This window comes from Seriola lalandi, unplaced genomic scaffold (genome assembly GCF_002814215.2).
Source record: "Seriola lalandi dorsalis isolate HSWRI2012SDOR001 ecotype SW California unplaced genomic scaffold, Sedor1 jcf7180002054767, whole genome shotgun sequence".
Classification (NCBI taxonomy): Eukaryota; Metazoa; Chordata; class Actinopteri; order Carangiformes; family Carangidae; genus Seriola; species Seriola lalandi.
The window spans coordinates 125,037-137,403 of record NW_019525320.1 but is presented as its reverse complement, the minus strand read 5'-3'; the positions used below and the strand labels follow the sequence as shown (position 1 = coordinate 137,403).

The 12,367-nt window shown below is 39.3% G+C and overlaps 1 protein-coding gene across 1 annotated transcript in view; it reads left to right on the top strand.

Annotated features, from left to right (window-relative positions):
- Positions 1–11,809, top strand: part of samd10b (sterile alpha motif domain containing 10b) — a 51,447-nt gene extending 39,638 nt beyond the window's left edge. Inside the window, exon 5 of the mRNA XM_023425121.2 lies at positions 9,804–11,809. Coding sequence (XP_023280889.1) covers positions 9,804–9,826 — 23 coding nt within the window. The 3' untranslated portion in view covers positions 9,827–11,809. The remainder of the gene's footprint in view (positions 1–9,803) is intronic.
- Positions 11,810–12,367: the final 558 nt, after the last annotated feature.

The window sequence follows — 12,367 nt, the reverse complement described above, 5'->3', positions numbered from 1 at the left end:
TTCTCAAGAGTAATTCAGGACTGAAACTAGAGGCAAATTAAGTGTGTGGATGTTTTACTGTGCTCCTCTTATTCACAGGGAAATCCTCAAGAGCAGAGCCTTTACTTCAAAATTTGAAGAAATAACTAGCAATAAAAGCATTTGCTCTAAATAGTCCAATCTTCCTTGACATAAGTGCTTTGGACCGAAATAGAATAATGTGTTAGTTCGGTCAAAGCTGTGAAGTTGTTTTTGCCATTAACTGATCATTATGAAGTGATGGTGCTGGGGCTCTTACAACCACCAGTTACATTCAAACAAGTGAATGAACAAAATGACAAGCTCACACTCTCACCTTCTGATCACTCATGCTGAGAGTGGTGTTCTTTTCCTGCAGTCTGCTTTGCAGTAAGTTTTTGACCAAAATTATAGAAAAATAATTCTGGTTTGATCTCCATTTTAATATTTCAATGACCCACCTTTGGGATCGCAAAGTGCTTTTTAGACACAATATCAACTACTGCATGTATGGATGGAGTCACAGATTTTGTGAGAGCTCAACAAAATGAAACAGGTGTGTGAGAGAGAAGGAGACAGAAAGAGGTCAATCTGTACAGACTGAATACATAAATAAAAATGGTACCGATTCAGCTGGAGTCATAGAATAGCATAAAAGCACATAAAATAGGCCTAAGTTAAGCAAAGCATTTTCCATAAGAACCTTGAACCATGTGATTATCCAACTGCAGTAAAAAGACCAATAAGAATACAAGGCTGAATTGGGCTGTGATCCAATTATAATAAACATAAAAAAAAAGAAATCATTTAATTCTCATTCAGTCCCATTTTCGATGCACTGAGGTAACAGGAACCACAGGGCTCTTTCTTTGAGGTGTAAACTGAAAATCTTTTGAAAATCATTTCGATTTACTTTTTTTTTTTTAAATTTATTTATTTTTTTTATTGATGGATTTTCTTTTTGCCTTAGTGAATAAGTGTCACAAGAGAGTGACACAATGCATCAAATGCTCCAACTGCCCCACCAAATTGTTCCACTTCATCCCCAAAATTTAAAAAATAACTGAAAAGTAGGGATATTCAGCATTTTCCGATTACTGGTATCGTTTTTTTTTTTTGACAACCGACTTAAAAATGCACTACTTTGGCTTTGATGCAGCCGCCTGTCTCTAGTCACTGAGGTCTGCAGCAATGTCCCGCCCACAGCACATCTGATTGGTTACACATCATGAGTAATAGCCTATTATGCTGAAGGCTGCTGTGTACACAGACAGTCACAGATTAGAAAAAGGGAGCTGAGCAATGTGTCGAAGGTAAGACAGCAACCATCACTGAAGATGTAATAAACACCACAATCCTCCACACTGAAGTTATAACACCATACTCTGATGAACAAGTTCATCTGTTGATCCAAGACACACCGAGCGAGCGAGAGAGAGAGAGAGAGAGAGAGAGAGAGAGAGAGAGAGACTAGCGCTGACTGCTAAACTAAAGTAACTAGCTGATCTGAACAGCATGTGAACAACTGCTGAGTTAGTGAAAGTCACTAAAAAGGAGCAGAGAGCTCTGCGTGCTGGCACAGAACTAGTGTAAGTTTAAATGTACAGAAGGTAGTTAGTCACTGTGATGAAGAAAACGTTAACTGTTTTCAGACAGAGCAGCAGTAAACTCTACCAGTAACAGATACTCCAGAGACTGGAGATGAGACACTATCCTGACGTCAGCTGTCACTAACTACTGTAACTGAAAAGACATTTTACTACAGTAGAAGTAAAATCACTGTGCAAAAATGTTATCAGATAAAATTACAAAGTAAGTCAGTTAAAATGTATCTGAGTAAATGCGTTATATTTTTAAAATAGGGAGGGGAGCGGTAAAACATGTTATGGTGATAATAATAATAATATATGATAAAAATATTAAATTAAATAGCATCTTTAAGCTGCCAGGTGCATCAGTTTCCATATGAGGACAGCACCGAAATCAACCAATAAATTCCAAATTAAATACATTGTGGGCTTATGTATTATTAGATTCTATGAATTTAGTTTTAGGTAACATAAACCAGTGCATGTTATAGCTTACAGCTCTAAATAATGCTCAGAGTAGCCCAGTAACAAGTCTCAAAGTCTGACAGTTAGTAACCAGTCAACATCTCTTAATGGCTCCCCAATCAAAGCAGTCTAGAACCGGGCCTGACTTTAAACCAGCGAGATCACCAGAACACTCAAACTCTTTATTTTGTCTGCTAATTTATTGTTTCCTCTCTTATCATTTTTGCTCATTCCTCTTAGACACATGGTGGGAAAAGTGTTTTTGGTGAAATTCAAGCCAGTCAAGCATTTTTGAATTGAATGAAACTGATTTAAATTGAGAGAAGGAAAGCAATTGACTGGTAAAGAGAAAGAATGAAATTGCTGTTGGACACTTCTATTGATAGAGCAATGCAAATGCAATTTGCCAGTTCAGCAGGCTATGACTCTAAGCTATAAGGACAAGCTAATTTAGTGGCCTCATAATAAAACACCTGAGGTTCGCAGGGGTGGAGGGTTACTCAGATGTGACAAAGGTAGGACATCCTGGCGTCTGAAGGAGTGATAATGGGGTGTTTCAGTGCTGAAAATGAAATGAGCAGTGTGATGAGGTGGTGATAAGGTGGAAGATGAGGGCGGAGGTGATGAAGGTTTACATGTGGACGGGAACATTTAAAAAATAAATAAATAAAAAATTACCATATAATGACAATCCTGTCACAACCATGTCTCGTAGAAATTCAGTTTATATACAGCTGAACTGCAACAGCAAATACATTTTGTAGGACTTGTAACTGTGATTTATGGTAATGTTTTGGCACTTCCTGCACTTAACGTTAGGGAAAGACCAGTGTCCACAGTGACTTGAGATTCAATGTGTTAATTTGTGCTCTTTGTTCAGCCGTCACCAGCCCCAATCACCTCCTGGTGACTCCGCTGAGTTCATAAATTTAGCGGTTCATTCATTCATTCATTCATTCATTAAGAAACAATGCCTCTGAATATAATCCAGCCAGCAATTATGTTTCCTACAAGACGTATTCGCTGTTGCAGTTTAGTTTCATACAAATGTCATTTCCAGGAGACGGCATTGCCTGTCATTATCTACAAAATGACAACTGACACTTCAGTAAAGATAAGCTAAGCCACGTCTCTGCATCTCTGCCGTCTTTCAAACTCCTGAACTGAATAAGGTCTATTGAAAAAAAAACAAGAAAAACTGCAAAGGCAATCAGCATCAAATTTCTCTGAATGAGTCATGCAGTATGTACATAATTTCAGTCGTGTTGGCTTGTGGCTCTAGAGATGGCAATGTCAATCAGTCTGTCGGTCCACCACTTTCATCCAGACTGAAATATGTCAGCAAGAATTTGATGGATTGCCATGAAATGTTGTACATACATTCAAAGTCCCAATAGCCGACTGACTCTGGTGTTCCCCTGACATTTTATCTTTTCAGTGAACTCTCTCAACAACTATTAAATGGATTGCCATGAAATTTTGTACAAATATCCACAGTGCAGTCAGGATGAATGCTACTTTTATGGTCTGCTTACATTTCCTGTAGCAACAATCTTCATGCTTGAAACTCTTTGAGGAGCAAAGCAGTGCTTTAAGTGAAATATCTCAACAGCTATTGGAGAGATTGTCATCTGATAGCTGTTATTTGTGTTTAGGGCTAGTTAGAAAATGTCAATATGCTGACAAACTAATCTAAGATGGCAAACACAGTAAACATTAGACATACAAAACATCAGCATGTTAATGCTGTCATTGACATTTCACTCAAAGCACTGCTTTGCTCCTCAAAGAGTTTCAAGCATGAATACAGACTCTTACAAACGGTGGGCCTTGGTAGATCTAGCCCACCTGTAGCTATTTTAATCAGGTAAGGGCTCTGAGTTCTTTAATCCAGTTAAACAAATTTACAATATAGAATACTTGAGGTAAGATTTTTTTTCTTCTGTATATACACTTTAAAGTGTCCCAAGTCCCTTTAATCACCTCTAATGATCTGTAAAACACTAATTATTAAGTTTGTTTACTTAACCCTTATACCAAGTCTTCACAATGAAATAAACTGTTAACCAATGACCATACTGTAATATTGATATTCTCTTATGCTTAGATACTTCTAACCAAAGGAAAATCACACATCAGACTGGAATCAGTTTACCAGTAAAGAATGGATGACATTTTACTTTTGAATATCTAACAATAAACAACAGGGAATTAAATATAGGCCAATACCTCTCTGAGTTTCACTTTTCCCCTTTAGTAACTTGGCTAATTCAGTTTTACACAGTGGGCCCACATTCATCAAGCACGCGCGCGCGCGCACGACACGCGCGCACGCACACACACGCCAGCATCTCTTAAAATAGAGTATTAAAGTCCCTGTTGCAGGCCTGAGAGGGCCAAAACTATTTTTACACTCAACAGAGCAATAAAATAAAAGTGCGGTACCTTAATTAGGAGTTCTGGGTCCAGTCTCAATACAGTCAGTAGGCGAACAGCTCACATGAACACGTGAAGCTATTACACACGTAAACAACTCTCTGCCGAACTTTGAGTAGACATATCTCAAGCTGCTCACGGAAGTAAACATGTAGATCCAGTGTCCTGGTGAAGACTGTCGAATAGATTATCTACGACACAGACTACATACTTGTTTGAACAAACTTCGCACAGATAACGCAACTTAAGTCAGTCAAGGCACAAAAAAAAACCTAAAAACATTGGCCCAATCCTAATGTCCACCTTAAGCCCCGAACCTTCAGACTTAATTGACATCACCTGGTGAGTGTCTGAGTGCGCGCACTCGCGAAGTTACCGGGAACGCGCCTCCAAGTGTGTGAGTCTGTGAGGGTGGACATTGGGATTGGGCCATACTCCCACTTCTATTTCTCTCCACCTGCGCATCCTTGTGATCCACCTGCCTCGACCAATGAATGACCAGTAAAGCTCTTATTCTCCAATACTCCTTCCCTTTACAACAATGAACTCTTCACAATAAAATAGAATATTTATAATTATGCAACTGCATCCTCTCCTCTTTTTTCTCTTTCATGAACTAATATTATATGAGATATCTTTGACTTTACTTATAACGTTGCCTTTGTCTAAACATTATTTCTACTGCAATATGGAGGTTTTTTTTTTAACCCAGCTACATAGAGAAAAAAAAAAGAAAGAAAGATGCTGATGTTTTGACTGGCAAATAGTAGATGATGTGTGTGGAGAAGCATCGTGATGGTGAAATGGAAAGATGAGGGCTGGAGGTGAGAAAGAAAGAGCAGACTTGTCGCACAGTAGCTAATGCACTTTGAGAATTTGCTGTCATGCTCGTCTTTGCTCACAGAACTCCACACACACACTTCCATCTTCTCCCACTGAACGATTCTCCCGATACATTTACAATTCTGGTGTGATTTAGTGGAGCCTTATGTCACACCGCCTGTCAGGTCTGATTCATCTCCAATGGATTTACCAAAAATTAAATATTGATCTCACAATAACGTTTGAAAAGAGGATGAAAATACAAATAAGCTTGAATCTGATGTGAGACTGTCTCTGATCTGAGCCATGATAGCACAATTTAACACAACCCTTACAAAGCTCTCACATTTTTCACATCAGCATTGTAAAAGTGTCTCTTCAGTGATTTCTTAAACCTTTACAAACAAGCTCTCTCGGTCTCCGACTCCTTTTGAAAAATAACATAAAATACAGAGCTGTGATACAGAATTTAGCAAACAAACAACACAGACACACCGGAGGGGTGAGATTTAAATATGGAGAGGGGAGAAAAGGATGACCAGCATGCAATAAAGAGGAGGACAGAGAACTGCGAGTGGAGGTGAGATGTTTAACAGATACAGAAAAATACAGGGGATGAAATCAACAGATTACAGAGATAAAGAAATGAGACGGACAAAGAGGTTAATGGAGGGATATGGATAGTGAAGGAAAGCTCGGTCTGATAGCACTTTTATTCCCTGGCTGTGGGGCCCTACTTTCCGCACCATGCTAATCTGTCTGTGGCAGGCTCACTTGCTCAAAGCACCATAATAACATTTCACACTCAACATGGAATCACATTACTTCTGTTGCAAATTATTGTTGAAAATGATGTTCTCCACACAATAACGAAGGAAAAAAAGCAGTCTATGACTCAAAGAGATTGATATTTTTCTTTTGTTTGTTTTATGGAGTCCATAGAAATAGTGGTTATTTGAAGATGGTCTCAATGTTTACCAACATTTTAAAGCAGTTAAAATCAAATGTTTTACTGGCACATGAATACTTGTATATGGGAAAAGGGGTCACTTGCAGAGACAAACACAGACAGAATTATCACCCTATTTTATAGTTATGCTCAACTCTGTGAAGCTTTACAGCTTTTTTTACTTTCTCTGCTCATTGTTTTGGTTTTCAGGCTGCAACTTTAGTGTTCTGTTTCATTCTTGTTGCTCCCTTCAGTGTCGTTTTCAGACGCAGCAGTCAGCTTATTTCAGAGAACAAGCAGTTAAACATAGAGGAGCATTTAATAGCTTAAGAGCCAGGTATTTCCCTCAGGAGTTGGTGGAGCCCGGAGCAGGACTAAAAAAGTAGGGTGGCCCAGATGGGTCAACACAATGCAGAAGTCACAACACCGATATAAAAACAACAACACGAATGCAAATTAAGCCACAATGGAAGTGAGCAGCAGTCTCTCACACCATGAATACGACAATATATACATGAAAATGAAAAAAGTATGACAAAAATTACATGAATATGAAAATATAATTTACATTAAAAAACAACACAACTTCTGTTGTGGTTTAATTTGCATTCGTATTGTTGCTGTTACATTCGTGTTGCGGCTTTATGCATTGTGTTGATCCGTCTGGGCCGCCATAAAAGACATAGTGAACTCTGGTCAGAAAGCTTCAAGGTATTTATCAAATTAAGAGGTGATAATATATCAATGTAGTGTTTCCTGGCCAAAGCAGTCAAAAAAATCATTTTATTTCAGGTATTGACTACTTAAGTAGATAGAATAATTTCCGGATGAGGATTTAACGATATAATTAAATGTATATCAAAGATAGCTTGTGTTGACTTTGCTCTCTTTAACAGTAGCTAAATGCTCTGAGGCTGCAAAGAGCACAAGAACTCTTCAGAGACTGATGACAGTTTCCTTTCCCTCCTGACTGAACAAAAGCATCAGATCACTTCTGAGAATGCAGTCTGCTGATTTTTTTTCTCTGACTTACTTAGTTCTTTACTACAACGGCGGAATACGTGAATGGAATCCTGAATTTGATGTTTTTGCACAATACACAACACAGCATCTGACGCTTTTGTGTTTTGAATCAGATTTCAGATGGAGACAGCAGACAGCGGGGGAATAATAGAGTACAAGCAAACATTTTATGAAATGAGCACAAGCTCTGAATCACAGATTATTCGATATTGACACAACTGTGGAGTAATATACTGAAACTGTCACAGATAGGACATTACATTTTCATGTTTTTATGTGAAATGGTGAGCAAGAGTTAAGCAAGAGTAAAATTTCAGAAAATAAAAAAGCAAAATTGATTAAGAAGAAAGTTAAATTGATACTCCACCCCAAATCTTTTCAATATCAAATTTTTGTCCTCTTTTTCATCCTTCGCTGCGCACAGCGACCCGTGGACAGGTTCAGATCATTTCAGATAAAATGGGTTCCAACAGTTATAATTAGTTTCATGGTGGAACAAAAGAGGATCAAAATTATGCCCCTGCAGCATAATCCACTTTGCTGTCTTCTTTATGTGTGCTCCGTGTGTTTCAAATTATCATGTTTTTGCCAAAGCATGGCTCAATACCCGCAGTAGTTTTAACTTCCTACGTACAGAATACTGCAGGAATTGTAATCTACAAACTTTTGGCTTCTGCAAACTTCTTACAGCCACCTTTCAAATCTTGGAAGCTCAAAACTTTGTTGTTGTAGCATCTGTTTAAACTTGGGGCAAAGTTTCAGGTCATGGATTTAAAAAGTTAAAATTCATGCATTGCGGATATTTAAATCAGTTAAATGCAAATGCACAGTATATATGAGCCCATCTCCTACTTCAGCCTTCACTGCTATACTTTGCATTTCATAGTCTCTTGTACATAACCTTTTCATGGTTGGGAAAACTATTGCATTACATGAATCTTATATTTATATATTTGTATATATATTATTTATATTTCAACACTTCACTTACAGTATTTCATGTATTTTCAGCAGACGCGGCTGTGTTACACCAGTCAGCCAGTGAAAGCTTAGAATGAAGTCTTCCACAGCCCATAGCCACAGCTCTCTCAGGGTAGTGTGAACCATGCAGGGGTTGTTGTAACATCTGGAAAGCTTTGGGAGGGAGGATTTAGATCAGAGCCCAGTGGGTAATCTGCCCTCCTTCCTCTCAGCCTCTGGCTGTTGGTATATCTTTATGATAAACAGTCAGTACCTCCTTCCTTCTTAACACATCAAATTTTCATCAAAGTCAGTCTATGCTGTTGTGTAGCCATCTGCCATGTTTCAAACCCTCAGAGGTGATCGGCTCAACGCAAATGATGTTGTGAATAACCTCAAAACAACCCTTGACCCCTGACCCACTGCAGCAAGATTTTTTTCTCAGCAGCACTTTGGCTGCTGTGGAAGGGAGTCTTGGTAACCCTGCAGCTCTGACACTCTCCTGTGATGCTGCCCATCCTTGAAAAGCTTTACTCAGGGCTCCGTTCGCTGCCTGCCAGCTGAACTGCGGCTCTGAATTAAAATATGAATGAAACTGCGCGTGACAGGGCAGAGCAAAATGAGAAACATGTCATTTCTCCAAATTTCGCCTGGTTGCTGTTCATCCCCTTCTTTCGCATCCGCCTCTCCTCCTCCTCCTCTGCCGCACCTAAGACTCCATAGGGAGCTCATTTAAAATGATTTCTATCAGGGAGGTGGTTCGCTCTGTGTCTGTACAAGCCTCTAGTCATATCGACGCCTCTCCATCCTTCTGTCTCTCTCTATCGTTTCCTGGTTTCAGCTTCACTCCAGCGCCACGTTACATCTGTCTGTGTCTAGAGACAGGTGGCACGTCTTCCTTGACTATCAGAGCGAGAGGGCTTTAGAGCTGAAATGCCAACTGCCTGAGAGAGGAAAGTCTGCCTCTCAGGGCGGAGTGAGCTGGCGAGGTGTCAGGGAAACCACCTGGTCACATCTGTTGTTTCAAGAGAGAGAGAAAGCGATAATGACACTGGGAAAACTCACCTTATTAATCAGAGCTTGTATATCATTATTTTAGTGTCCTTTTCACTGCCTGTATTAGTGACACTGCAGTAATTTTCATGCACTGCCATTATTCTGTAACTTTTTCAGTCTGCCAGAGTTTCATTGGTTGTCATAGGTTGTTTTCTCTGTGATTGAGTGCAGCATGTTACAGGTCAGCCACACTGGTTACTTGATAAGTCAGTAGAGTCAGGGTGGGAGCAAGGTGTCTCATACAGAGTCAGCAGGGTCCTGAGCCCAATACTTGAGCTTTGTAAATGCTCTTATGCGACCGGTGTGTTTTCAAGGCAACAGAGACTCATCAGCACAGAGGACAAACAACTTCATTAGAGAGAGGAATGTATTTTTAACCATGCGGCGGGGTTACAAAGGAGCATGATGTGAGAACAAACTATTGCTGCACTTTAAACTCTCCTGTGAATCCTAATTATGTCCACCACCACCCTCCTCCCTTCCTCTTCTGTCCCCTCTCTCCGCAGCCTCCTTTGGAAACTTCTCTTAGCTCATCCCTGGATCCGTTTGGCAGCCCTTTCCCTCATCCCCCGTCACAATACGTCTCTAGGAGCCATGGAAGAGCTGCTGTCTTCAGATATGTGAGCGGAGAATCAATGAGTGAAAGGGGAGAGGACAAGCATATAGACGACATGCCAACCAGTCTGGAGGATTCTCATTCAACACGGCCAATGTGGTTTACAGACACTGACACAGAGACAAAAGCCCCACTCAAGGCAAGGATACCCACTGTAACATAGTGATAAGATGTAAGATTCACAGCCCTAGTGATGATGTAGGCCTGTCACTGGTATATGCTTGATCACGGCAAATCTCCTTTTTGGTTTCCTGCCTCATTCGGACTTGGACTGATCGGGCAGTTTCATCACAAGATTGGTGAACACACACACACACACAAACACACACACAAACACACACACATACAAACACACAGGTTTATTTTTTGACTCAAGCTTCACATGTGCACAAACAGGATTCACAGCTTTTTCCTCTCTCATCATGAATGTCTGAAGCCAGTGTTGCTGAAACATGTAGATGAGTGCTTGAATTATGGCGTAAAAACACAGATTTACACGCAGCGCCACCATTCGGCCGCTGGATCTGAAGTCGATCTCCGCCTCCCTTTGAGGCTACAACGCTGAGCCTGTTCAGAGGGAATGAGAGCCGCTCTTAAATGCAGTCGAGTGATGCCAATATAATCAATTCCTCAGCGGCAGGTCACAGTGCATTTTCTTCTCAGGACTTTTGAGTTTTGGAGTTGTACGTTTGGAGGATCAACAGTAACACTTAAAGCAGAATGTCATTCCCACAAGAAATTTTTTTGTATTGCGACTGATCTGCAGTATGTCAGTGAGAAATTTAGAAATATATATATATATATACTCTGTTGCCCATAAAGTTGGAATAATTTTTGTTTTCAGACACAATCCTCTGTTTATCCTATTTAAATGCATCAGTAATCACTGGTGCAATGATTACATTATGTGTCCCAATTACCCAGGTGAAATGAAATAAATCACATTGTCACAATCATTTCCTGGAAAGAGGTAAAAAATATTTTATTCCAACTTTATGAGCAACTGTGTATATATACATATATACAGTATGAGCATTGTAGAATAACATACAATTTAATCTGTATATATTGTAACAGTACCATAGTCTGTTATTAATGAAGAGGATAGAGTTAATGTGATAATCACTGACTGTCTCTGCTTGATAAAGCAATAACTTAAAGCCTAATAGCTGAAAAGGAATGGCACAGTGTGGGATAAATATTAAGCAAACTTTTTTCTTTTTTTCCAGAGTTGAGATGCACAGTGTCAGTGTCTGCTGAGGGAAAGATACCTTTTCTTCGTGTTACAGTGGTAGCATTGGCCAACCTCATAGCTTCTGTCCTTTGTGTGTGCTATACTGTATACTGTATGTCATCTCTCACACACAGATATAAGGAGAAGGGACAGGCCTCTGTTGTTGTATTCTACCCAGTTTCCGTCCCCTGATGTGACACTGTGATTTCAAATGCTCGGAAATCAAGACACTCTGACAGCTATACCCAGAGGCAAGATTCCCCACCGTGACTGAATCCAGCACCTTTGATGTCACTCGTGACAGCTATGTATGATGATGGTGTTTAAGTCACATGAATAAATAAATACGTACATACACAAATAAACTTCCAACAAACCAAACTTCCCCTTCCAACATCCTGTCATCTGTCCTTGGCAAAGGAATCTTTGGGTAACGTAAGTAACTGACTGTTAAAGTGGCTAAAACACAACATGTATTATTTTTTTGGATTACCCGATGTACTGTAAATATAGACACTTTTGGTTTACTTGATGATTGATGAAGTGTTTGAAATGCAAACAGACGGAAAATGAAAAATATTTATTTGCTTTACAGATATGAAGAAACATGGTGTGGAACATGATGAAAGCTGTCTTTTTAGAATAAACTAATTGAGATGAAACATCGGTCCTGACTTCTGTAATGTGTCTGTTTTTATTATTTGGAGTTTTTAATATAGTGTCAGGTCATCACACTGAAACACAGGCACACATCTGATACAAGTGTTGCATCAAAGCAACAATAGTCTAACAAGAAATAGGAAATACTTAGGAAAAGAAAGTTATCAAAAAACTTAAAGTCAACCCTCATTTATCTTGTCTTAGGATCTTAAAGTTGTTAAAACAAAGTTTTTCCAAATGTAAGACTTAAATCATGTTCTTGTTACCATGTTTGGAAACAAGATGGAAATGTTTGTTTAAGAATCAGTTTTTTTTGGCTAGCAGTGTTCCTGTCCTCAGAGCATGCATGCACACAAAAATAGCCAAGACGCTGAGGGGAAGCATAGTTTGTTTATACACATTGGAAATTGGATAATATGTGACCAGAATAAATCTAACATTGAGCAATCCCGAAGTCAGTATAACAAGGTTCTTTCATTAGTCTTTGCAGTTGATGAAATTGAAAAGCTTTAGGATACAATCTGTGTAAATAAGACTTTTGAATAATGGAACCGATATAT